Raw genomic sequence first — 27,370 nt, 5'->3', positions numbered from 1 at the left:
CACCGTTTGATTTGAGGTGGTCAGACGGAGGGAGTGGAGGCACCGTTTGATTTGAGGTGGTCAGACGGAGGGAGTGGAGGCACCGTTTGATTTGAGGTGGTCAGACGGAGGGAGTGGAGGCACCGTTTGATCTGAGGTGGTCAGACGGAGGGAGTGGAGGTACAGTTTGATCTGAGGTGGTCAGACGGAGGGAGTGGAGGCACCGTTTGATTTGAGGTGGTCAGACGGAGGGAGTGGAGGTACCGTTTGATTTGAGGTGGTCAGACGGAGGGAGTGGAGGCACCGTTTGATCTGAGGTGGTCAGACGGAGGGAGTGGAGGTACAGTTTGATCTGAGGTGGTCAGACGGAGGGAGTGGAGGCACCGTTTGATCTGAGGTGGTCAGACGGAGGGAGTGGAGGCACCGTTTGATTTGAGGTGGTCAGACGGAGGGAGTGGAGGCACCGTTTGATCTGAGGTGGTCAGACGGAGGGAGTGGAGGCACCGTTTGATTTGAGGTGGTCAGACGGAGGGAGTGGAGGCACCGTTTGATCTGAGGTGGTCAGACGGAGGGAGTGGAGGTACAGTTTGATTTGAGGTGGTCAGACGGAGGGAGTGGAGGCACCGTTTGATCTGAGGTGGTCAGACGGAGGGAGTGGAGGCACCGTTTGATCTGAGGTGGTCAGACGGAGGGAGTGGAGGTACAGTTTGATCTGAGGTGGTCAGACGGAGGGAGTGGAGGCACCGTTTGATTTGAGGTGGTCAGACGGAGGGAGTGGAGGTACCGTTTGATCTGAGGTGGTCAGACGGAGGGAGTGGAGGTACAGTTTGATTTGAGGTGGTCAGACGGAGGGAGTGGAGGTACAGTTTGATTTGAGGTGGTCAGACGGAGGGAGTGGAGGCACAGTTTGATTTGAGGTGGTCAGACGGAGGGAGTGGAGGTACAGTTTGATTTGAGGTGGTCAGACGGAGGGAGTGGAGGCACCGTTTGATCTGAGGTGGTCAGACGGAGGGAGTGGAGGTACAGTTCGATCTGAGGTGGTCAGACGGAGGGAGTGGAGGCACAGTTTGATTTGAGGTGGTCAGACGGAGGGAGTGGAGGCACCGTTTGATCTGAGGTGGTCAGACGGAGGGAGTGGAGGCACAGTTTGATCTGAGGTGGTCAGACGGAGGGAGTGGAGGCACCGTTTGATCTGAGGTGGTCAGACGGAGGGAGTGGAGGTACAGTTTGATTTGAGGTGGTCAGACGGAGGGAGTGGAGGCACCGTTTGATCTGAGGTGGTCAGACGGAGGGAGTGGAGGTACAGTTCGATCTGAGGTGGTCAGACGGAGGGAGTGGAGGCACCGTTTGATCTGAGGTGGTCAGACGGAGGGAGTGGAGGTACAGTTCGATCTGAGGTGGTCAGACGGAGGGAGTGGAGGTACAGTTTGATTTGAGGTGGTCAGACGGAGGGAGTGGAGGCACCGTTTGATCTGAGGTGGTCAGACGGAGGGAGTGGAGGTACAGTTTGATTTGAGGTGGTCAGACGGAGGGAGTGGAGGCACCGTTTGATCTGAGGTGGTCAGACGGAGGGAGTGGAGGCACCGTTTGATCTGAGGTGGTCAGACGGAGGGAGTGGAGGTACAGTTTGATTTGAGGTGGTCAGACGGAGGGAGTGGAGGCACCGTTTGATCTGAGGTGGTCAGACGGAGGGAGTGGAGGCACCGTTTGATTTGAGGTGGTCAGACGGAGGGAGTGGAGGCACCGTTTGATTTGAGGTGGTCAGACGGAGGGAGTGGAGGTACAGTTTGATTTGAGGTGGTCAGACGGAGGGAGTGGAGGTACAGTTTGATTTGAGGTGGTCAGACGGAGGGAGTGGAGGTACAGTTTGATTTGAGGTGGTCAGACGGAGGGAGTGGAGGTACAGTTTGATCTGAGGTGGTCAGACGGAGGGAGTGGAGGCACCGTTTGATCTGAGGTGGTCAGACGGAGGGAGTGGAGGCACCGTTTGATTTGAGGTGGTCAGACGGAGGGAGTGGAGGTACAGTTTGATCTGAGGTGGTCAGACGGAGGGAGTGGAGGCACCGTTTGATCTGAGGTGGTCAGACGGAGGGAGTGGAGGTACAGTTTGATCTGAGGTGGTCAGACGGAGGGAGTGGAGGTACAGTTTGATCTGAGGTGGTCAGACGGAGGGAGTGGAGGTACCGTTTGATTTGAGGTGGTCAGACGGAGGGAGTGGAGGCACCGTTTGATTTGAGGTGGTCAGACGGAGGGAGTGGAGGCACCGTTTGATCTGAGGTGGTCAGACGGAGGGAGTGGAGGCACCGTTTGATCTGAGGTGGTCAGACGGAGGGAGTGGAGGCACCGTTTGATCTGAGGTGGTCAGACGGAGGGAGTGGAGGCACCGTTTGATCTGAGGTGGTCAGACGGAGGGAGTGGAGGCACCGTTTGATCTGAGGTGGTCAGACGGAGGGAGTGGAGGCACCGTTTGATCTGAGGTGGTCAGACGGAGGGAGTGGAGGTACAGTTTGATCTGAGGTGGTCAGACGGAGGGAGTGGAGGTACAGTTTGATCTGAGGTGGTCAGACGGAGGGAGTGGAGGCACAGTTTGATCTGAGGTGGTCAGACGGAGGGAGTGGAGGTACAGTTTGATCTGAGGTGGTCAGACGGAGGGAGTGGAGGCACCGTTTGATTTGAGGTGGTCAGACGGAGGGAGTGGAGGCACCGTTTGATTTGAGGTGGTCAGACGGAGGGAGTGGAGGTACAGTTTGATTTGAGGTGGTCAGACGGAGGGAGTGGAGGTACAGTTTGATCTGAGGTGGTCAGACGGAGGGAGTGGAGGCACCGTTTGATTTGAGGTGGTCAGACGGAGGGAGTGGAGGCACCGTTTGATCTGAGGTGGTCAGACGGAGGGAGTGGAGGCACCGTTTGATTTGAGGTGGTCAGACGGAGGGAGTGGAGGTACAGTTTGATCTGAGGTGGTCAGACGGAGGGAGTGGAGGCACCGTTTGATTTGAGGTGGTCAGACGGAGGGAGTGGAGGTACAGTTTGATTTGAGGTGGTCAGACGGAGGGAGTGGAGGCACCGTTTGATTTGAGGTGGTCAGACGGAGGGAGTGGAGGCACAGTTTGATCTGAGGTGGTCAGACGGAGGGAGTGGAGGTACAGTTTGATCTGAGGTGGTCAGACGGAGGGAGTGGAGGTACAGTTCGATCTGAGGTGGTCAGACGGAGGGAGTGGAGGCACCGTTTGATTTGAGGTGGTCAGACGGAGGGAGTGGAGGCACAGTTTGATCTGAGGTGGTCAGACGGAGGGAGTGGAGGCACAGTTTGATCTGAGGTGGTCAGACGGAGGGAGTGGAGGTATAGTTCGATCTGAGGTGGTCAGACGGAGGGAGTGGAGGCACCGTTTGATCTGAGGTGGTCAGACGGAGGGAGTGGAGGCACCGTTTGATTTGAGGTGGTCAGACGGAGGGAGTGGAGGTACCGTTCGATTTGAGGTGGTCAGACGGAGGGAGTGGAGGCACCGTTTGATCTGAGGTGGTCAGACGGAGGGAGTGGAGGTACAGTTTGATCTGAGGTGGTCAGACGGAGGGAGTGGAGGCACAGTTTGATTTGAGGTGGTCAGACGGAGGGAGTGGAGGCACCGTTTGATCTGAGGTGGTCAGACGGAGGGAGTGGAGGTACAGTTTGATTTGAGGTGGTCAGACGGAGGGAGTGGAGGCACCGTTTGATCTGAGGTGGTCAGACGGAGGGAGTGGAGGCACCGTTTGATCTGAGGTGGTCAGACGGAGGGAGTGGAGGCACCGTTTGATCTGAGGTGGTCAGACGGAGGGAGTGGAGGCACCGTTTGATTTGAGGTGGTCAGACGGAGGGAGTGGAGGCACCGTTTGATTTGAGGTGGTCAGACGGAGGGAGTGGAGGTACAGTTTGATTTGAGGTGGTCAGACGGAGGGAGTGGAGGTACAGTTTGATTTGAGGTGGTCAGACGGAGGGAGTGGAGGTACAGTTTGATCTGAGGTGGTCAGACGGAGGGAGTGGAGGCACCGTTTGATCTGAGGTGGTCAGACGGAGGGAGTGGAGGTACAGTTTGATCTGAGGTGGTCAGACGGAGGGAGTGGAGGCACAGTTTGATCTGAGGTGGTCAGACGGAGGGAGTGGAGGCACCGTTTGATCTGAGGTGGTCAGACGGAGGGAGTGGAGGTACAGTTTGATCTGAGGTGGTCAGACGGAGGGAGTGGAGGTACAGTTTGATCTGAGGTGGTCAGACGGAGGGAGTGGAGGTACAGTTTGATTTGAGGTGGTCAGACGGAGGGAGTGGAGGCACCGTTTGATCTGAGGTGGTCAGACGGAGGGAGTGGAGGCACCGTTTGATCTGAGGTGGTCAGACGGAGGGAGTGGAGGCACCGTTTGATCTGAGGTGGTCAGACGGAGGGAGTGGAGGTACAGTTTGATCTGAGGTGGTCAGACGGAGGGAGTGGAGGCACCGTTTGATCTGAGGTGGTCAGACGGAGGGAGTGGAGGTACAGTTTGATCTGAGGTGGTCAGACGGAGGGAGTGGAGGCACCGTTTGATCTGAGGTGGTCAGACGGAGGGAGTGGAGGTACAGTTTGATCTGAGGTGGTCAGACGGAGGGAGTGGAGGCACAGTTTGATCTGAGGTGGTCAGACGGAGGGAGTGGAGGTACAGTTTGATTTGAGGTGGTCAGACGGAGGGAGTGGAGGCACCGTTTGATCTGAGGTGGTCAGACGGAGGGAGTGGAGGCACAGTTTGATCTGAGGTGGTCAGACGGAGGGAGTGGAGGCACCGTTTGATCTGAGGTGGTCAGACGGAGGGAGTGGAGGCACCGTTTGATCTGAGGTGGTCAGACGGAGGGAGTGGAGGTACAGTTTGATCTGAGGTGGTCAGACGGAGGGAGTGGAGGCACCGTTTGATCTGAGGTGGTCAGACGGAGGGAGTGGAGGCACCGTTTGATCTGAGGTGGTCAGACGGAGGGAGTGGAGGCACCGTTTGATCTGAGGTGGTCAGACGGAGGGAGTGGAGGCACCGTTTGATCTGAGGTGGTCAGACGGAGGGAGTGGAGGTACAGTTTGATTTGAGGTGGTCAGACGGAGGGAGTGGAGGCACCGTTTGATCTGAGGTGGTCAGACGGAGGGAGTGGAGGTACAGTTTGATCTGAGGTGGTCAGACGGAGGGAGTGGAGGCACAGTTTGATCTGAGGTGGTCAGACGGAGGGAGTGGAGGTACCGTTTGATTTGAGGTGGTCAGACGGAGGGAGTGGAGGCACCGTTTGATTTGAGGTGGTCAGACGGAGGGAGTGGAGGCACAGTTTGATTTGAGGTGGTCAGACGGAGGGAGTGGAGGCACCGTTTGATCTGAGGTGGTCAGACGGAGGGAGTGGAGGCACCGTTTGATCTGAGGTGGTCAGACGGAGGGAGTGGAGGTACAGTTTGATCTGAGGTGGTCAGACGGAGGGAGTGGAGGCACCGTTTGATCTGAGGTGGTCAGACGGAGGGAGTGGAGGCACCGTTTGATCTGAGGTGGTCAGACGGAGGGAGTGGAGGCACCGTTTGATCTGAGGTGGTCAGACGGAGGGAGTGGAGGCACCGTTTGATCTGAGGTGGTCAGACGGAGGGAGTGGAGGCACAGTTTGATCTGAGGTGGTCAGACGGAGGGAGTGGAGGCACCGTTTGATCTGAGGTGGTCAGACGGAGGGAGTGGAGGTACAGTTTGATTTGAGGTGGTCAGACGGAGGGAGTGGAGGTACAGTTTGATCTGAGGTGGTCAGACGGAGGGAGTGGAGGCACAGTTTGATCTGAGGTGGTCAGACGGAGGGAGTGGAGGCACCGTTTGATCTGAGGTGGTCAGACGGAGGGAGTGGAGGTACAGTTTGATCTGAGGTGGTCAGACGGAGGGAGTGGAGGCACCGTTTGATTTGAGGTGGTCAGACGGAGGGAGTGGAGGCACCGTTTGATCTGAGGTGGTCAGACGGAGGGAGTGGAGGTACAGTTCGATCTGAGGTGGTCAGACGGAGGGAGTGGAGGCACCGTTTGATCTGAGGTGGTCAGACGGAGGGAGTGGAGGCACCGTTTGATCTGAGGTGGTCAGACGGAGGGAGTGGAGGTACAGTTTGATCTGAGGTGGTCAGACGGAGGGAGTGGAGGTACAGTTTGATCTGAGGTGGTCAGACGGAGGGAGTGGAGGCACCGTTTGATTTGAGGTGGTCAGACGGAGGGAGTGGAGGTACAGTTTGATCTGAGGTGGTCAGACGGAGGGAGTGGAGGTACAGTTTGATCTGAGGTGGTCAGACGGAGGGAGTGGAGGCACCGTTTGATCTGAGGTGGTCAGACGGAGGGAGTGGAGGCACCGTTTGATCTGAGGTGGTCAGACGGAGGGAGTGGAGGCACCGTTTGATTTGAGGTGGTCAGACGGAGGGAGTGGAGGTACAGTTTGATCTGAGGTGGTCAGACGGAGGGAGTGGAGGTACAGTTTGATTTGAGGTGGTCAGACGGAGGGAGTGGAGGCACCGTTTGATCTGAGGTGGTCAGACGGAGGGAGTGGAGGTACAGTTTGATCTGAGGTGGTCAGACGGAGGGAGTGGAGGCACCGTTTGATCTGAGGTGGTCAGACGGAGGGAGTGGAGGCACCGTTTGATCTGAGGTGGTCAGACGGAGGGAGTGGAGGCACCGTTTGATCTGAGGTGGTCAGACGGAGGGAGTGGAGGCACCGTTTGATTTGAGGTGGTCAGACGGAGGGAGTGGAGGTACAGTTTGATCTGAGGTGGTCAGACGGAGGGAGTGGAGGTACAGTTTGATCTGAGGTGGTCAGACGGAGGGAGTGGAGGCACCGTTTGATCTGAGGTGGTCAGACGGAGGGAGTGGAGGCACCGTTTGATTTGAGGTGGTCAGACGGAGGGAGTGGAGGCACCGTTTGATTTGAGGTGGTCAGACGGAGGGAGTGGAGGCACAGTTCGATCTGAGGTGGTCAGACGGAGGGAGTGGAGGTACAGTTTGATCTGAGGTGGTCAGACGGAGGGAGTGGAGGCACCGTTTGATCTGAGGTGGTCAGACGGAGGGAGTGGAGGTACAGTTTGATCTGAGGTGGTCAGACGGAGGGAGTGGAGGTACAGTTTGATCTGAGGTGGTCAGACGGAGGGAGTGGAGGCACCGTTTGATCTGAGGTGGTCAGACGGAGGGAGTGGAGGTACAGTTTGATCTGAGGTGGTCAGACGGAGGGAGTGGAGGTACAGTTCGATCTGAGGTGGTCAGACGGAGGGAGTGGAGGTACAGTTTGATCTGAGGTGGTCAGACGGAGGGAGTGGAGGCACAGTTTGATTTGAGGTGGTCAGACGGAGGGAGTGGAGGCACCGTTTGATCTGAGGTGGTCAGACGGAGGGAGTGGAGGCACCGTTTGATTTGAGGTGGTCAGACGGAGGGAGTGGAGGCACAGTTTGATCTGAGGTGGTCAGACGGAGGGAGTGGAGGTACAGTTTGATTTGAGGTGGTCAGACGGAGGGAGTGGAGGCACCGTTTGATCTGAGGTGGTCAGACGGAGGGAGTGGAGGCACCGTTTGATCTTGAGGTGGTCAGACGGAGGGAGTGGAGGCACCGTTTGATTTGAGGTGGTCAGACGGAGGGAGTGGAGGCACCGTTTGATCTGAGGTGGTCAGACGGAGGGAGTGGAGGCACCGTTTGATCTGAGGTGGTCAGACGGAGGGAGTGGAGGCACCGTTTGATCTGAGGTGGTCAGACGGAGGGAGTGGAGGCACAGTTTGATTTGAGGTGGTCAGACGGAGGGAGTGGAGGTACAGTTTGATCTGAGGTGGTCAGACGGAGGGAGTGGAGGTACAGTTTGATCTGAGGTGGTCAGACGGAGGGAGTGGAGGTACAGTTTGATCTGAGGTGGTCAGACGGAGGGAGTGGAGGTACAGTTTGATCTGAGGTGGTCAGACGGAGGGAGTGGAGGCACCGTTTGATCTGAGGTGGTCAGACGGAGGGAGTGGAGGTACAGTTTGATCTGAGGTGGTCAGACGGAGGGAGTGGAGGCACCGTTTGATCTGAGGTGGTCAGACGGAGGGAGTGGAGGCACCGTTTGATCTGAGGTGGTCAGACGGAGGGAGTGGAGGTACAGTTTGATCTGAGGTGGTCAGACGGAGGGAGTGGAGGTACAGTTTGATCTGAGGTGGTCAGACGGAGGGAGTGGAGGCACCGTTTGATCTGAGGTGGTCAGACGGAGGGAGTGGAGGCACCGTTTGATCTGAGGTGGTCAGACGGAGGGAGTGGAGGCACAGTTTGATTTGAGGTGGTCAGACGGAGGGAGTGGAGGCACCGTTTGATCTGAGGTGGTCAGACGGAGGGAGTGGAGGCACCGTTTGATCTGAGGTGGTCAGACGGAGGGAGTGGAGGCACAGTTTGATCTGAGGTGGTCAGACGGAGGGAGTGGAGGCACCGTTTGATTTGAGGTGGTCAGACGGAGGGAGTGGAGGCACCGTTTGATCTGAGGTGGTCAGACGGAGGGAGTGGAGGCACCGTTTGATTTGAGGTGGTCAGACGGAGGGAGTGGAGGCACCGTTTGATCTGAGGTGGTCAGACGGAGGGAGTGGAGGCACCGTTTGATTTGAGGTGGTCAGACGGAGGGAGTGGAGGCACAGTTTGATCTGAGGTGGTCAGACGGAGGGAGTGGAGGTACAGTTTGATCTGAGGTGGTCAGACGGAGGGAGTGGAGGCACCGTTTGATCTGAGGTGGTCAGACGGAGGGAGTGGAGGTACAGTTCGATCTGAGGTGGTCAGACGGAGGGAGTGGAGGCACCGTTTGATCTGAGGTGGTCAGACGGAGGGAGTGGAGGCACAGTTTGATCTGAGGTGGTCAGACGGAGGGAGTGGAGGCACAGTTTGATCTGAGGTGGTCAGACGGAGGGAGTGGAGGCACAGTTTGATCTGAGGTGGTCAGACGGAGGGAGTGGAGGCACCGTTTGATCTGAGGTGGTCAGACGGAGGGAGTGGAGGCACCGTTTGATCTGAGGTGGTCAGACGGAGGGAGTGGAGGCACAGTTTGATTTGAGGTGGTCAGACGGAGGGAGTGGAGGTACAGTTCGATCTGAGGTGGTCAGACGGAGGGAGTGGAGGCACCGTTTGATCTGAGGTGGTCAGACGGAGGGAGTGGAGGTACAGTTCGATCTGAGGTGGTCAGACGGAGGGAGTGGAGGTACAGTTCGATCTGAGGTGGTCAGACGGAGGGAGTGGAGGTACAGTTCGATCTGAGGTGGTCAGACGGAGGGAGTGGAGGCACCGTTTGATCTGAGGTGGTCAGACGGAGGGAGTGGAGGCACCGTTTGATCTGAGGTGGTCAGACGGAGGGAGTGGAGGCACCGTTTGATCTGAGGTGGTCAGACGGAGGGAGTGGAGGTACAGTTTGATCTGAGGAGGTCAGACGGAGGGAGTGGAGGTACAGTTCGATCTGAGGAGGTCAGACGGAGGGAGTGGAGGCACCGTTTGATCTGAGGTGGTCAGAAGGCTCAGCGAGAAACTGGACAGCTGATTGGCACAGTGAGTAGAGCCACCGCTTCTCAGCTGCAGAAACTTGGTTTTGATTCTTACCTCAGATGCTGTCAATGTGGAGTTTGTACGCTCTCCCTGTCACCGTGTGGGTTTGGTCTGGGAGACGGTGTGGGGTGTTTGATGGGGTCGACACTGGAGGGCGAGGGGTGGGATTAGATGGGAGTCTTGTCAGCGGTGGGGGCTGGTTTAGACTGGGCCATGTGCTGGGCTGGGATGGGACAGGATTGGAATTGGGATGGACTGCAATTTGGGAGCTTGGTGGTGTGTCTTCAGTCAAAAACTGGAGAAGTGCTTGGGTTAGACAGGGGCGGAGGAGCGTGGCTGGAGACAGATTGGGAGGAGGTCAGGGACAGTTGGGGGACTGGGCACGGGAATACATTCAGCACAGGGTCAACCAGCCATGGGTCTGATGGGTAATTTGAACCCTTTCATTTACTCTAACACTGAACATTAGCAGCCCTACAACCTTGGCAGTCAGCAGAGGGTGGCCGCACACTGGGCACTCCCTGGCACACTGGAGAGGCATACTGGGCACTCACTGGGCACTCGCTAGTGCACTGAGGATATTTACATTCTTGGCTCACAATGGCATCTCTGGCTGTCTGATGAGGAGGAACAGAGTGCTCTTCACCACAACACAGTCATTGTCCTCTGCCTGCCGACAGCTGCCTCCTGTCTGTCCAGAGCTGCCCCTCTCTTCCCCGCAGTGGCTTCAGTAGACAGCAGGATGTGTTGAAGGGGCACTGTGGTCAGTATATTCAGCCTTAACTAGTAATCACAGTTTGACAGCTTGGGAAAACTCAACAAACATGACTTCAGACACTTCTGGGGAAAGATTGCGGCTCTGAAGGTATTGCAACTGGTGGATTATTGTCATGTGTACCTAGATACAATGGAAAGCTCACGTTCACACCATCCATTCAGATCGTTTCATTACGACGGTACATCAAGATAGTACAAGGGAAAGCAAGAAATGAATGCAGTTTAAAGTGTTACAGTTCCAGAGAAAGTGCGGTGCAGATGGAGGGTAAGGTTCCAGGGACACTGAGGTATGCTGGGAGGTAAAGCGTTTGTCTTTTGGCATATGCAGGGTCAGTAAGAATCCTCTAACAGTGAGATGGGTGCTGTCCTTAACCCTGGTGGCCCATGCTCTCAGGGTTTACATCCTCTGCCCGACGGGAGGAGGGAGAAGAGACAATGACCGGAGTGGCTGGGTGGGTCCCTGATTATGTTGGCTGCTTTCTGCTGGAATCATAGACAGAGTCGATGGAGGGGAGACAAGTTTTTGAGATGAACGTACCATCTATCCCAGGGTGGTGGGTTTGTCTGTGAGGAGACAGCTTCAGTCTTGAGTTTAGAAGAATGAGAGATCTATAGAATGTTAGATCTGGAGATGATGTTGTCCAGAAGGTTTTTCAGAAGTCAAGAATGTAACAGAAATCTTGTGGTTACAGCCATTTTATTAGATGTCCATGACAATACAGGTCAGACAGGGTCAGCAAGCAAGGCGTGAAATAATTTTAGGTACGGTAAGATAACAAAGGGACCTGAGCACGTGCTTTCCTTTTATATGGCAAACCAGACTGGACCGGTTCAGACGGGGAGCCGGACTGGACCGGTTCAGACGGGGAGCCGGACTGGACTGGTTTAGATTCATTTAACACTGAAACAAGGAAGATTTTTCTGCTCTGAGCTTTGCTGGTCTTTGGAACTCAGAAATGATTGAACATGAAATGAGTACATCACAGGAATAGGCCCTTTGGCACAAATCGATGCAAATTAAACTAAAAAAAAATGCTTTTTACCTGCTCATGATCCATATTCCTCCATTATCTGATATCCATGTCTCCACCTAACCATCACTAAATGCCACTATTGTATCTGCTTCCACCAGCAGCCCGCTCCATTGTGTCAAAAAAACTTCGAAAGCAGATGTATTCATGATTGAATGGTGGGACATGCCCAATGGGCCAAGTCCATTCTGCATAAAAATTCAGACATCCCCTGCAAACATCCCCCTTTCACACTAAACCTATACCCTTTAGCAATTGACATTTCTACTCTAGGCAAAAGATTCTGTCTACCCCATCTATACAAATCTACCAGTTTTCCCCGTGGTTTCCAACACTCCAGAGAAAACAATACAAGTTTGTTCAACCTCTCTTTTTTGGCGGTACGCTCTCATCCCAACAGCATACTGGTGAGCCTCTTCTAATCCCTTTTAAAAAGCTTTCATTCCTTATAATGGGGCAACCAGAACTGGACAAATCACTCCGTGTGGCCTCCCCAAAGTTTTATACAACTGTAACATAACTTTCTGTTCTTGTACTCTCTGCCCCTGGTGATGAAGACAAGCATGTCATCTCCCTTCCTTACCTTGCCACCCTCAGGGGGCTCGGTTTTGTGCCCCAAGATCCCTCTGGATGGTCATGATCTTACTGAGTGGAGGGTAGGCCAGAGATGCCAAATGACCTTCCTTTGGTGTCCTTTTGAGTGCAAATTTCTCCCTTGCTGAGGGTGGGCTTCCTACCCCTCTGGGCACGGACCAGCCCACTGTGTCTGTGTTCCTGTTAGATAGACCCCCAGCTCCCTGCCCTTCCATTCCTGATTGAGGCAAGCCATTCCTTTTACTTCCTTCATTGGCTTTGCCACCAGCTCAGAGCGGCTGTCCTGCTGGTCTACATCGGCCCATCTCTACCATCACCAGCCTTCGTCCCCAGATCCCACTGGTGGTCGCTGGCCACAGAGTAGATTGTCATATAGCAAATCATCACACACTCCACAAGAAGAATCTCCTGCTGATTAATTCTTCCTCTTCCTCAGAAACTCTTCCATGAGAAGGACATAGAGCACTCGGGACTGTTGGATCTGACCAGCCTCTTCGATTGCTTGTACGACATGGGTGAGTGTTGGCCTTGGTCCTTCGGACCACCAGGTTTCCAACATTTGCTGAACCATGAGGGGAACAAAGCTGGCAAGTTTCAGGTCAAAAACTTTCACAAGAGCAATGAAAAACTTTCAGCAACATTACAGGAACACAGTATCATATCAGCAGCATTCTCAAGAGTAAAACTTTTAAATTTTTACAAGAAAGAACACAGAACAAAAGGGAGTCCGTTTTGGTGCAAAGTGATCGACGACGTCATGGTGTTTAATGTGGTCGATGTGTCTAGTGACTAGGGTTGTGCAGGTTGATGCAGGAAACGAAAGGTTGAAGGGAAGCAGCTGTTCTTGAACCTGGTGAGGCTGGACTTCAGGCTCCTGTACATCCTGCCTGCTGGTCCTCCTGTACCTCCTGCCTGCTGGTCCTCCTGTACGTCCTCCCTGCTGGTCTTCCTGGACCTCCTGTTCCTGCTGGTCCTCCTGGACCTCCTGTTCCTGCTGGTCCTCCTGGACCTCCTGCACCTCCTGCCTGCTGGTCCTCCTGCACCTCCTGCCTGCTGGTCCTCCTGGACCTCCTGTTCCTGCTGGTCCTCCTGGACCTCCTGTTCCTGCTAGTCCTCCTGGACCTTCTGTTCCTGCTGGTCCTCCTGGACCTCCTGTTCCTGCTGGTCCTCCTGGACCTCCTGTTCCTGCTGGTCCTCCTGGACCTCCTGTTCCTGCTGGTCCTCCTGGACCTCCTGTTCCTGCTGGTCCTCCTGGACCTTCTGTTCCTGCTGGTCCTCCTGGACCTCCTGTTCCTGCTGGTCCTCCTGGACCTCCTGTTCCTGCTGGTCCTCCTGGACCTCCTGTTCCTGCTGGTCCTCCTGGACCTCCTGTTCCTGCTGGTCCTCCTGGACCTCCTGTTCCTGCTGGTCCTCCTGGACCTCCTGTTCCTGCTGGTTCTCCTGGACCTCCTGTTCCTGCTGGTCCTCCTGGACCTCCTGTTCCTGCTGGTCCTCCTGGACCTCCTGTTCCTGCTGGTCCTCCTGGACCTCCTGTTCCTGCTGGTCCTCCTGCACCTCCTACCTGCTGGTCCTCCTATACCTCCTGTACGTCCTCCCTGCTAGTCCTCCTGTACCTCCTGCCTGCTGGTTCTCCTGTACCTCCTGCCTGCTGGTCCTCCTGCACCTCCTGCCTGCTGGTCCTCCTATACCTCCTGTACATCCTCCCTGCTGGTCCTCCTGGACCTCCTGTTCCTGCTGGTCCTCCTGGACCTCGTGTTCCTGCTGGTCCTCCTGGACCTCGTGTTCCTGCTGGTCCTCCTGGACCTCGTGTTCCTGCTGGTCCTCCTGTACCTCCTGCCTGCTGGTCCTCCTGTACCTCCTGCCTGCTGGTCCTCCTGGACCTCCTGCCTGCTGGACCTCCTGGACCTCCTGCCTGCTGACAGCCGCAGGTGGATTGTAGGGCATGGATGTTGTGATCTGTGACGATAAGATTGGGAGAAGAATAGCAATGGGTTTGAGGGCGGTGGAAGGGAGTCAAGACTTGAAGGAGGTTACCTCCTCAATTACAATGCAGAATGAGACCATTTGCCCCGTCAGGTCCCTGTTGTCTCCCAATGGAGCAACATGGTTTCAACCCCTTTCTTTTATCGCCCTCTTCTCCTGCAGCTTACTCTCTCTCATCAGTCCCATCAAATCGCCTTCGATTGATCTGGTCATGATGCAGTGGGAGTCATTTGTGGACAGTTAACCAGCCAGCAGATGCCTGTGATGTGAAAGGCAACTGGCTAGTGTTCGGCTGCCAGAGATCTGTGTTCCATCCTGACCTAGGTGCTGGCTGTGTGGAGTTTACTCGTTCTCCATGTGACCACGTGGGTTTTCCTGGGTGCTTGGGTTCCTCCACCCACCCACCCACCAATCCAAAGACATGCCAGTTGGCCTCTGTAAATCACCCCTAGTGGGTGGGTGAGTGGTGGATTTGGGGTTTGGTGATGAAAGTGTGGAGAGAGTAAGTTAACGAAGGGATTGTTCTCTGAGCCAGGAGAATCGATGGGCTGAGTGGCCTTCTATGTTGTAAAGAAACATGGCCTTCATTAATTCCTTTTTCCCAAGGTGCTTTATTCAGTGATTACAGGATCACAACAATACAATGTTACTGTACTTCATGATACACGCTATTTACAATTTCAAATTATAATACAGTCAGTACGATGTCAAGTCCCTGTGGTGCCAACTGGGACCATAAGGTACCCCAGTGTATCCGAGGATGCCCCGTGCTCCTTCTCCAGGGACATAAACCTGGAAGAGGGTCAGGTGATCGGCCTGGGCAGAACCTTCGACTGCCTGCTATCCAGACACCTCAGCCGACCAGGATACCCACTGAGGGTCTAGCCCCCTCCATTGGGTAACCAAAGATCAGCAGCTTAGGGCTGAAGGGTGGCCCCATCAGCTGTTCAAATGGACCCTGCCGTCTCTCACGTTCTGAATATTCCTGATATTCGGTCCCCACTGCTCTGTGTAACACTCTCTGTTCCCGGACCCCAGTGTGAAGGGAGAGACCCTCACATCAAGGGGCCTCCCTCATTGCCAAATGGTAGAACAGACCACCACAGCGTGTCTGGATGGCAGACGAGGGCAAGAAGTGTACGGCATGCTGAGCAGCCCGAACAGGAGCCGCGTTGGCACATCGCGAAATGGCACGGTGGGTGTCTCTTCGTGGCATCCTGTGTTGTGTGGGACTGGCGGCTGAGAGATATTTTGGGGCTTGAGTTTGATGAGTGATTCAGTACGAGCAAGCTTTGGGATCACACCATGCTCACGAGTGCCTTCGACATTCACCTCAACAGGACAGGGACTGGCTTCTATCATAGCCAGAGAGGGAGTTTCTGCTGGAAGAGGAGAACTTCAAAGGTTCATTTGTTATCAAAGCAGGTGTGCATACACAACTCTGAAATCTGTCTTCTCCAGATAGGCACAAAACACAGAAAGAACCTGTAACTTGTTAAGGGAGAAATATCAACCCCACCCCACCACCATACAAAAACAAGCAGCATCCCCATCATCAACCCCAAAACCCCTTCACCCCCACAAAATGAAATAGGAACATTGACCCCCCAAAAAATAACCCCTCCCTCACACAAAAAACTAACCCAACATCAATGTCCAAAGACCCTCCCCTCGCACAAGGAATAGGCGATTTAAAAAAACATAGCATATAAAACCACAGGTCTCAAGAAGTCCACAGTCCATAAATGCAATAGTCCAATCTAGAAACGCAGAACCATGATACCATCTGATGATATCACCAACATTCATCGAAAGAGAGGCCTACCCATCTGCCACAGCGAGCCACACAGAGATAGGCCGCTCACGGACTTCTCCAGCAGCAATCAAAAGGAAGGCAGTTGGCGCTGAAGTCTTGCTTGTCTTCTGCATTCGCCTCGGTGTCTCAACCTTCCTCAATGCTTTAATCAGCGATTAGTGGACGCTTTAACTGGCAAAATGGAGTCAAACGCTTCCCGGAATCTTCTCAGAGCCTGTAAAGTGCTGGATCAGTCAAACGATCTCCAAACTGTAAATCGCAGGCTCCAACAATCCCAGAAACTCAGTTAAGGTGAAAAACAAACATGAAAGTCATGAAGAAGCTATTTTCATTTGTCGACGGAGGGAGCATTGTCCACCTTGACCCAATGTTTGACTGAAGCTGACTGTAGTAGCCCTGGTAAAGCTACCAGTTCCCACAGAACAACAGACTGATGCTCGCCGCTGGGCGCCACATATCATCCGGAAGACAACACCCTTGGAGGGGAAAAAAAGCATGGGCAGCATATGCCATCTTAGAGTGTGCTGAGTGTACAGATATCTCAGCAGGGTCCTGAGACGGAGAGCCACCAGCTGGCTATGTACACAGGGAGATCGGAGAAACAATGTTTGCTATCGTCCCAGGAGAAGGCCATAACTCCCTTTGGACAATGACAGCAGGCAGGACCAAAGGGATCAACCAGCACCTGACCACAGAGACGCTGTCCCTGACCTGGGAGAGTGTTCTTTGTGGACCTGGACAAGTTGGAGGCTGTGATCCATGCTGGTTATATTCCATAGCCCTGTGAGAAGAAATTCCCCAGGAACGTTGAAGCTGTAGCTGGTCACTGGGGGGACAGATTGGGAAAGTGTGGAAACTAGGTTTCGGGGGGGAGGGGGTGGACGCAGATTCAGTGGTCTGAATGCCCTCCACCTACACGTGAACTCTGACTGCTGCAGTCTCACGACAGTAGTCTTCGCCGAGCTGGGGATCACTCTGCCTGAAGTGGTGCTGTCTCTCTTTCTACCTCCTCTCTCCTCCGCCAGGTTATCCGGCCGGGAAGTCGGGGCAGAAGCTCATGTCCCTGAGGTATGCCGACCCGCTGGGGAGGGTGAGCCTGGAGAGTTTCATCCATTGCTGCCTGCGCGTGGAATTCGCCACCAGTAAGTGTCTCCGCTGCCAGCCTCGCACCAGTGGGCCACAGGCCACTCAGCCCTTTGTGCCTGTGCTGGCTCCTGTGCTCATGCTGGCATTTGAACTGAAAGTGGAACTGCAGAGGGACTCGGCCAGTCCAGCGTCTGTGGAAAGGGAAAGCAGTTAATGATCCCGTTGCCTGTCACGTCTTCCTCTTTCCTCCCCCTTCTGCGATTCCCTGCTCCATCCTTCTGTCCCCACCCACCGCTCCGTGCCCTGTGGCATCCTCCCATTCACCTCTTCCCTTCCTGGCATCCGGGGACCCAAGCTGTTTTTCCAAGGAAGCAGCAATTCACTCACCCGTCGTTCCGCAGGAAAACCACTGCTGGTCCGTGCTGACCAAGGTGCAGCAGCTGAGTTAGTCCCATTGGCCTGCACTTGGCCCACAGCCTTTCCAATCCAGGAAACACTCCAACCTCCTTTTAAAAGTTGTAATTGTACCTGACTCTACACTTTCTCTGGCATCAAGATACCACCCTTCGGGGGGAAAGAAATAAGTTGCCCCTCAAATTCCAATTAAATCTTCCCTCTCTCATCTTGAACTTGTGCCCTGTAGTTCTCGATTCCCTGGCCCTGAAAGAACACTGTTCACTCACCCTATCCGTGTCCTTCATGATTTTAGTACTTTGGTAAGTTTAGCTCCAAGTCTCCTGTGGCTCGAAGGAATAAAGTCGTATCCTGCCCAACCTCTCCCTATAACTTGGTACCTGGAGTCCTGGCACCACTCTTGTCAATCTTTTCTGCACTCTTTACAGTTTAATAACATCTTTCCTATACAAACCTGGCCACAATACTCCAAGAACGGCCTAACCAGTAACGTATACAACTGCAACGTAACATCCCAGCTTTTATACTCACTGCCCTGACTGATGAAGGCCAACCTCCTTCACCACCCTGTCTACCTGTAACTGCTCTTTGATGGAACCATGAACTTGTACTCCAGGGTCTCTCTCTCTGTCCAATCCAGTGAACCGCATTCGGAGTTCACGATGCGGTCTCTACGTTGGAGAACCCAGGCCCGGACATCTATTCATTCCACAGGGGTGACTCAGAGCTTCTGAGCTACCTGTCTCTGGCCTTCTCCCCTGCAACAGTGAGGTCCAATGTACACTAGGGGAACAACATCTCATCTTCCATCTGGGCACCTTGCAGCCCTCTGGAATGAACACTGAATGTTCTAAACTGCTCTCTTACCATTTCCAGTGATCATTACTGAAGTTCTCTTCTCACCACAGCCTTGGAGTCATTAAACCAGGTTCTCGTTCCACAGACGCTGCATGGCTGGCTGAGTTTTTTTCAGATCCTTTATGTTTCTACTCTTTGGAAGTTGGTCTCACCCAGTCACCCTACAGAGTTTCTTTTCCTGTATAGGAAGGGTGAGATTACATTAGAGAGAGTGTAGAAAATAGGTGACCAGGACTTTGGGGGGGTGGTGCTTGACAATAAGGAGAGGCTGGATAGGTTGGGACTGTTTTGCCTGGTGATAGAGGTTTAAGAGTGAATTTAGAGAGTTTTATAAAATCATGGGGAGCAAAGATAAGTTGAATGAGGAGATGAAAGCAGAGGACATTAGGTTTAAGCTGATAACCATTTTCTTTTCTCACGTGTACTGAAGAAACAGTGAAAAGCTCTTGTTCACGTGCCATCCAGATGGATCATTCTGTGCTTAAATGAGTACAAAAAGAAAAGAGAATGCAGAATCCGGTGTTACCGCCAGAGAGAAAGTACAGTGCAGGGTGTGGACAAATAACGTGTGACAGACACGACAAGGTAGACTGAGGGATTAAGATTTCACCTTTATTAAAGAGAGGTCCATTTGAAAGCCTGATAACAGCCAGGCAGAAGCTTCCGGTGAGCCTGGTGGGACGTGTTCTCCAGTTTTTGCATCTTCTGACTGATGGGATGGGAGGGCTCCCTGATTAACCAATTTCCCCCGGGGTTAATAAAGTATGACTATGACTGTTATGGTGGCTGCTCTGCTGCAGGAAATGTAAAGTGCAGGGCTAGACTTCGAGATGGACTGAGCTGCGTCCACAGCTCTGCAATTTCTTGCGGTCTTGGGCAGAGCGGTTGTCAGCCCGAGCTGTTGGTGCGTTCAGATAGGTGAGGGGGGCAATATTTTCACACAGAGAGCAGTGGATATCTGTAATGAGCTGCCAGAGGAAGTGGTAGAGGGGAGTACAACTACAATGCTTAAAATACATTTGGACAGGCTCATGGATAGGAAAAGGATGAGGGCCAAATGAGACCATAGGATATTGGAGCAGAATTAGACTGTCTGGCCCATTGAGTCTGATCTGCCATTCAATCTTGGCTGATTTATTTTCCCTTTCAATCTCATTCTTCTGCCTTCTCCCTGTAAGTAAGAAAGATTCGGGCTGGATCCATGCTGTGTAAAAGTAGTCAAACAATTAAAATTTGGAATCAAAATCCCCAAATTGAATAGTGTTCGAGTTGGAAGAGATCACAGGGGTGGGAAAACTTAGAGGGTAATGAATTGAATGAGCGTTTGGTGTTTTGGTGACTTTCATCACTCTGTTTATTTTTCAGAGATGTTCGACAGGTTAAGCAGTGGCCAGCCAGGACTCAGTCTGAGTGCAGAAGAGGTAAGGATGAGGTTTGAACCACTACATATTCGACACAGCAGGGCACTGCATTACACTGGGTACCATAACCCTCTCCTGAAAATGGCCAGGAACCTGGGAAGCTGAGAGGGAAGAAAGTATTTGAATTCAGGGAGGAGAGATGGAGGGACATGGTCTAGTGTCCCATCGTAGCCCTGTCCCTGCTGGTGTCCCATCGTAGCCCTGCCCCTGCTGGTGTCCCATCGTAGCCCTGTCCCTGCTGGCGTCCCATCGTAGCCCTGCCCCTGCTGGCGTCCCATCGTAGCCCTGCCCCTGCTGGCGTCCCATCGTAGCCCTTCCCCTGCTGGTGACCCATCGTAGCCCTGCCCCTGCTGGTGTCCTGCTCTAACTGTTCCACCAACCCCTAATCACCCCTCCTCTCCCCCGCCCCCCCCCCAGTCCCCGGTATGCTCTCTGACTGCCAACGTGTTCTCTCCTCTGCAGTGGATGCTCTTCACCACCTACTTTTAATGGACCGGATTGCCTGAGTCACTGCTTGGAGTACCAAAGTGAAGATGATATCCTTATCGGAAACATTCCCACTCCAAGGGGCCTGGAACCCAGTGGGACTGAAAGTGAACTGAACTGGGAACTGCTGAGTGTTTGACAACGTGAAGGGTGCCCCCTTCTCTGTGTCCAACCCCTCCCTAGACCAAGGCTACGGAAGGCGCCAGTCAGACGCTGTCCTGTTCTGCCAACAGCCCCCCCGCACCCCAACCCCGGCCGACATTGCCTTTCATCCCGGGGATTGCTCAGCTTCCGAGGCAGGCTCACACTTACTGCTGGACATTCCACCCAGGAATTCCTCAGGAGACCCTATTCTCCCCACATCCCTATCCACTGCCCCTACTTCCTACTCCTCACCCACACAGCCATGACCATTTCCAGCAGGCAGAGAACCTGCACAGCGTTCAGACCTAGCTGGGCACAGGAAGAGGGTGCAATCTCCAAACAGACAGTCCCCAGGGTCAGACTGGAGGGTGGTGGAGGGGAGGAGATGCCTTGTCTGGTTCCATCCCCCCTGCACCTCTCCTCCAGTGGTTCCACTATCAGCTCCCTTACACCAGATTTCAGCACTGGTAGCTTCCATGTTCCAGCAGCTGTCTCCGCCTTCACCCTCCACTCCCCTTGCCAGCTCCACCTCCTCGCAAATCCACCCAGCTGCCCCCGACTCGCCCTCCCTCTTCCTTTTACTTCCGCTTTCTCTGGTCTCCACTCTCAGTCTCAACCCAAAATGTTGGCAATTCCTTCCCCCCACACACAGACACTGCTCAGTCTCCAGAAGATTATTTGTTGCTCCAGATTCCAGTAAGTGCAGTCCCTTGTGTCTCCCCCTGTGCCATGTGGGCCTGAGTGCTGGATGCCGCAAGGGTCCCTGTGTTGACATTTTAATTCTGTTTTACTGACACACCAGTCCCACCACTACACTGCGGGCTCATCGCAACGGCAGTATGAAACGAGGATTCCCCAGGCAGCATTAACGGAAATAGCAAAGCTGATCGAGTGAAAGGGAAAATAAAGTGAGTCGCCATAGCAACAGGCAATGGCTTGGTGACGTTCTGTGAGCTGGAGGCTGAAGCCTCTGCTTGACTCCCTAGGCTGTGTTCAGAAAATGCTGGGGGAATAACAGTATTTGACACCGTATATCCTTTGTCATAGGGGAAAGGATATTGTGGGACACACCGTACCCCCCCAGTCCCAGGGGAAAGACTAGTGTGTGACACACTGTACTGCCAGTCCTGGGTTAAACTCCTTGTTCACCTCAAACCATGAAATAATTCATTTCCCTTTTATTTCTCTGATTCACTGTTCTACTTTGAGGCCTTTTGAATGTTGTCTCTTTTCAAAAAGAAATGTTATGATTCAGATACGTTGCTGTGAAGCATGTGACCTGTTGTGCTGCTCTGTGAGGCCCACCTAACATTTTGAAATTGAAGTAGATGTGCCTGTAACACAGATTGCATCTGCAGGGAGTGAGAGAGAGCTAATGTTTCAGAACCATCTGTGGAGAGTGAGGCAGATTTAGGGTTTCTGATCCATGACCATTCGTCACAACTGGGAAGAGAGTAAGCAGTTATATGTGGCAGAGACCATGGGGGAAAGGTGGACAGGTCAAAGTCGATCTTTATGATGTGGTGAGGCCAAGGTTGCCGTGGGGATCAGTCATCCTGTCAGATGTCTGTGGTATGTGTTGCGAAATGCCTTGCTGGGGTTTGTGTGTGCTACTGGAAAAAGTAAAACTGAGGCATTCTCACCGAGGGGTGCCTTACACCAGAGGCAGCCAGTTCTGATACGCACTAAGTTACCTGAAGCTGTAGAGTCCAGTAATGAGTTGAAGAGACAGAAGATGAGGGGCTTGAATGGACTTTATTGTCACAGTCGGGGTGGAGCGTGAAGAAATTAAAGTGACTGCGATAAGAAGCTCAGGTGCTTCCCAAAGTGATCACCCAATCACCGCTCAAATTAAATTTGATTTCTGAGTACATATATGTCTACTTTGGTATTAATTTTCTTGTGGGCATTCGCAGTAAATACAAAGAAACACAATAGAATCAACGATAAACTGCACACAAGACAAGGCAAAAGACAACGAACTGCAAACACAAAATAAAATAAAAACAAAACATGATAATAAAAGAATAAACAGATATCAAGAATATGAGATAAAAAGCCTCTGAAAGTGAGCCCATGGGTTGTGGTAACAGTTCAGTACTGGGGCGAGAGAATCTGTGTGTAGAGATCACTCTGTGAATACAGAATACAGTTCACTGGATCGGAAGAAATCCAGGTGAATCCCTGCTTCCTCTGGAGAGACTGCTCGTGCCCCTAGCTGGTGGGAAGGGAAGAGGTGAAAGGACAGAGGGAGCTCCTCCCGTGATTGCGTTGGAAGGTGGGAAGGTGGGCAGTGGTTGATAGGGATGGAAGAATGGACCAGGGAGTCGGGAATGGAGCATTCCTTCAGAATGTGGGAAGGAGAAGAGGTGAATGGTGGTGGAATTTTGTAGGAGCTGGTGGGAATTGTGAAGGATGATCTGTTGCGTGTGGAAGCTGATGGGGTGGAGGGTGAGGAGCAGGGAACTGTTCTTGTTTTGCTCAGGAATGGAGGGGGTGGGCTGAGACCAGAGGCTGGGAAATCGATGAGATCTGGTGAAAAGTTCTGATCGCAATGGTAGAGGGGAAGCCATGGTTTCACCCTGCCAGTACCTCGCACAGTTCCAGTGAACTGCACTTGGTGGCCACAATGTTGTCTCCTTGACACATGGAGACACCAGGCACAGATTGGGTGGTCACTATGTCTCAATTGGAAATGTTGACTGTCCATCTTCCTGCACGGATGCTGTCTGACCTGTTGAGTTCCTCCAGCAGCTTGTGTGTTGTTCCGGATTCCAGCAAATGTCATCTTTTCTTTCTCCACTGAGCTTCCCTTTGCTGCCACTTTAATTCCCCATCCCACCCCTATTCCCCCTCTGACCTGCAGTCCTGTTATAATGAGGCAGGAAGGGAACAGCACTCCACCTTCGGTCCAAGCATGTTGTAGCCGGCAGGAACCATTGGATTTCTCACTCTTCACGAAGCACCCATTTTCCCCAGTATTTATCAAAACAACCACAGGTCAGGGGTGTGATGAACTCTCTCCCACTGGCTGTGTCAGAGCAGTTCCAACAAATCTCAGGATGCTTGACACCGTGCAGAGCGGGGCTATCAGGTCTGCACAGGCAAGCACTTCCTAGCCTCCACCCAGCTAACAGGAGTACCTGCCACTCGTGACCTGCAGCCTACTTAAACCCAACTCTCATCCATGGTCCTTCTTCACCCATCAGACAAACCAGCCTCAGCGGATTGCTCCTAGCCTTCGGTTATCTTGTTGCCTTGTCGTGTTAAATATCTGTTCTTTCATGTTTTGTGGGCCCTTGTGGCTTGTAATTTTGCCACTTATTATTAAAGTTACCACTCCTTGCTAAATCGTCTCCATTTTCCCTCGTTTGGGTCAAGTCTTGGCACTTCGATGGATCCCCAACCTGGTGCTGCAACTTCCTGTCCCGATACATCTTACACCTCGAGCACCAGCCATCTCTGTATTACATGGACTCAGCCATTTTGCTCTTGTCATCCCTCTTGGCCAGGGAAGCTCTGACCTAGGCTAAAACCAGCATTTGCAGTAAATATGAGGAATTCACCGCTGAGATGTGGCGAGCTTTTATCCATGAAGTGGAAGGCTTGGCAGTGCATCTGATACTTTGCCTGCACCGAGGCTCACACTCGGTGCTGGATTACGCGGTGGAATTCAGGACCCTCTCGGCAGAGTGAGGCTGGAATGTGCAAGCACTGCTGGCCCTTTCCTGTCATGGCCTCTCAGGGCTCTTGAAAGATGAGCTGCCTATCTGGGACCTTGGTAGCTCATCGCTCTGGCTCTCTGAATTAACAAGCATCTTCCAGATGACCAGCCAGAACTCCCATTTCCATTCCCAGAACCATTTTGGGTTGCATGACCCTCATCAGCAACACCCCCAGAGCCACGTGTTCTAGCACCATAGCTGGACTCCCTCTCTCCGTACTCTTCCACACCCTGACAGCTCTATGCACACAGGAGGCTCTGCTGGGTCTGGAGTGACAGCAAGGTACACCAGACTCCGTGTGTGAAGCTTAGATTCCCTTCTGAGCATATTGTTCACCCATTCTGCACCACGGCCATCGACAAATGTCCCTCAGGGTCTGGGATGGTCAGCGCACACGAGCATCAGAGGGCTCAGCGAGTCCATCCACTTCATCCTTATTGGTTTGCCCTACACTCCTCTCATCTTGGTTAACTCCTGCCTCTCCACTCACAACCCTCACCACCTGCTGAGCTGTGGACCCACTTGCCGACAACCTCAGTTGACTTTTCCCCATAAATCTGTGGTGATAGAGGAGACCTTCGACCTCAAAAGAAACTCCAGTGGGAATATATCTGCTGAGTGTAAAAGGATCTAGTGCTGTCCTGGCTTGGTTAGTCCCCAACCAATCAGGTTTCCGGTGTCTCACCTTGTTTAAAATCATATCCCTGTTTTTACTTAGAGTGAGACCTCCGTTGAGATTCTTGTTCTCGCGTCTTACTTCAATGGCTTCCTTCACCAGGCAGTCCCAAAAGCCATTGGTGTGGCACAGTAGTTTTGTACCGTCGAAGTCAATCCTGTAGTCATTGCAAGTTCGGTGTTTTGCTGCCGCCGATTTCTCTGGCTAACCCAAACTGATACATTTCTGGCCAATATACACTGCTCCATTCACGGGAATCCTGTAAGCACCAGTCGCCCTGAGTCCCAGGTCCCAGGGATTTACACTGAGTGGGTCTAACCAATCAGTAGGGATGGACGATGGGGGTATAAATACCACCGGACTGGACGTGGCCAGGCATCACCCCTGATGAAGATGGCAGAGTTTGTCATTGAAACGTTAGTTAAAATTGACACCTGAACCCGGCTGGAAGCTGGAGAGACGTTTGTGCGTCACGACTTAGTGAAAGGGAAACGGACAACGTGCCACCTCACTGTTGGAACTCCTCCCGGATGCCACCCTTCCTGAGGTTGTCAGTTCTCCTTCTCCCTTCCCGAGACCCAAGCCAGGAATGATTGTATTGCCAAAGCGCTACGGTACAGCTTCATTCCACCATCCCAGTCCCCAACCTATGCAAGATTCTGCTTTGTCAAAAAGAAAGATGGGGTCTCCGCCCCTGCATCAACTGCAGAGGACTTTGAAACACTCCACAGGCCCAGATCCTCACCTAAATGGATCTATGGAGTGCATACAACCTGATCCACATCCCCTGGGGGATGAGTGGAAGACAGCATTGAAAACACCCACTGGCCCCTATGAATACTTGATTATGCCTTTCAGGCTTTCCAACAGTCCATCTGTTTCTCAAGCCTTCATCTGAGAGATCCTCCATGACATGGAACACAGTAACATATGTGCTTGTTTCCCTCAAAGACATCCTCATCTTCTCCACGTCTGTCTCATCTGTTCAGTGCTTCAGTCTCTCCTTAAAACCTAACTTTATTGTAAGAGAGAAATGCCATTTCTACACCACAGTAATTTCCTTCCTAGAACACGTCCTTTCACCCACAAACTTCTGTCAAGCACTGTGGCGGTAGTGGACCTGGTTCAAAACACTGCCACGTGACAGTGAGTACAGGAATAGAGTGAGGTGGAGAATAAATACGTGGCTGAGGGTTTGGAGCAGGAGGCAGGGATTCAGATTTCTGGATCATTGGGGCCTCTTTTGGGGCAGGCATAACCTGTACAAAAATGACGGGATACACTTGAATCCGAGGGGGACCAATATCCTGGCAAGGAAGTTTGCTAAGGCTATTGGGGAGAGTTTAATCTATGATTGCTGGGGGGTGGGAACTGAATTGAAGAGATGGAGAAAGGGGCAGTGGGCTCACAAATAGAGAAAGCTTGGAGACAGTGCGAGAGGGAGGATAGAGAACAGATGCTTACGGCAATCTTTGGGATTATCTCATCGGAAGCAGGAAATATTCCTGTTTCTGCTCAATGTATGATAGCCTTTTCAACTTTATTGGCTCGGAGAGCCATTTTACTGAAGTGGAAGAATTCTAATCCACCTACTGTCTTTTATTAGTTTTCCTCCATTACATCCTGTTTAAGTTTAGAGAAAATAAGAAGTCGGACATTTGATACATCCTTTAATTTTGAGCAAATCTGTTGACCTTTTATTCAATATTTTCATTTGATTTGATTAATTACTCTTCCAATTTTTTTTTGAAGTTTTAGATTTGATCAGAAAGTCTTTCCTTTTTTTTTGGTCGTATCCTCAGAATGGACTGCCCAGTCCTTTCCTTTCCTTTTCTCGTATAGTATAGTGGGTTTTTTTCTTCTTCATTTAAAAATTTAAAGTTTTTTTTCTCTCTTCATGAATTGATAAGAGGAGAATTAGCTGTCCTCTTTTTTAATTATATACTACATATTAGCTTAATACTATGTATGATTTTGATAATGTCTATTTCACTTTGTATTGTTATTGATATATATAATTGAGATAATTCTCTTGTTTGTACATATACTCTTTTTAAATCAATAAAAAGATTCATAGAGAAAGAGAAAGGATGCGCTCAGACTGATGGTTTGAGATGTGTCTATTTTAATGCAAGGAGTATTATGAACAAAGCGGATGAGCTTAGAGCATGGATCAGTACTTGGAGCTATGATGTTGTGGCCATTACAGAGACTTGGGTGGCTCAGGGGCAGGAATGGCTACTCAAACTGGCAGGCTTTAGATGTTTCAGAAAGGACAGGGAGGGAGGCAAAAGAGGTGGGGGTGTGGCACTGCTGATCAGAGATAGTGTCACAGCTGCAGAAAAGGAAGTCATGGAGGGATTGTCTACTGAGTCTCTATGGGTGGAAGTTAGAAACAGGAAGGGGTCAATAACTCTACTGGGTGTTTTTTATGGACCACCCCATTGTAACAGGGACATCCAGGAGCAGATAGGGAGACAGACTCTGGAAAGGTAATAATAACAGGGTTGTCGTGGTGGGAGATTTTAATTTCCCAAATATTGATTGGCATCTCCCTAGAGCAAGGGGTTTAGATGGGGTGGAGTTTGTTAGGTGCGTTTAGGAAGGTTTCCTGACACAATATGTAAATAAGCCTACAAGAAGAGAGGCTGTGCTTGATCTGGTATTGGGAAATGAACCTGGTCAGGTGTCAGGTCTCTCAGTGGGAGAGCATTTTGAAGATAGTGATCATAATTCTATCTCCTTTACCATAGCATTGGAGAGGGATAGGAACAGACAAGTTAGGAAAGCGTTTAATTGGAGTATGGGGAAATATGAAGCTATTGGGTAGGAACATGGAAGCATAAATTGGGAGCAAATAT

At 52.2% G+C, this 27,370-nt stretch overlaps 1 protein-coding gene across 1 annotated transcript in view; it reads left to right on the top strand.

The window, feature by feature from the left end:
* LOC134359369 (calpain-8-like) overlaps window positions 1-22,885 on the top strand; it is a 147,395-nt gene extending 124,510 nt beyond the window's left edge. Inside the window, exons 18-22 of the mRNA XM_063072506.1 lie at window positions 10,295-10,363; window positions 12,337-12,415; window positions 16,725-16,841; window positions 19,423-19,478; window positions 19,941-22,885. Of these exons, the coding sequence (XP_062928576.1) occupies window positions 10,295-10,363; window positions 12,337-12,415; window positions 16,725-16,841; window positions 19,423-19,478; window positions 19,941-19,967 (348 nt within the window). The 3' untranslated portion in view covers window positions 19,968-22,885. The remainder of the gene's footprint in view (window positions 1-10,294; window positions 10,364-12,336; window positions 12,416-16,724; window positions 16,842-19,422; window positions 19,479-19,940) is intronic.
* The last annotated feature ends 4,485 nt before the right edge of the window (window positions 22,886-27,370 follow it).

Source organism: Mobula hypostoma, chromosome 2 (assembly GCF_963921235.1).
Source record: "Mobula hypostoma chromosome 2, sMobHyp1.1, whole genome shotgun sequence".
NCBI lineage: Eukaryota > Metazoa > Chordata > Chondrichthyes > Myliobatiformes > Myliobatidae > Mobula > Mobula hypostoma.
The sequence above is the reverse complement of the archived record's forward strand: the minus strand, read 5'-3'. Positions and strand labels throughout refer to the sequence as shown.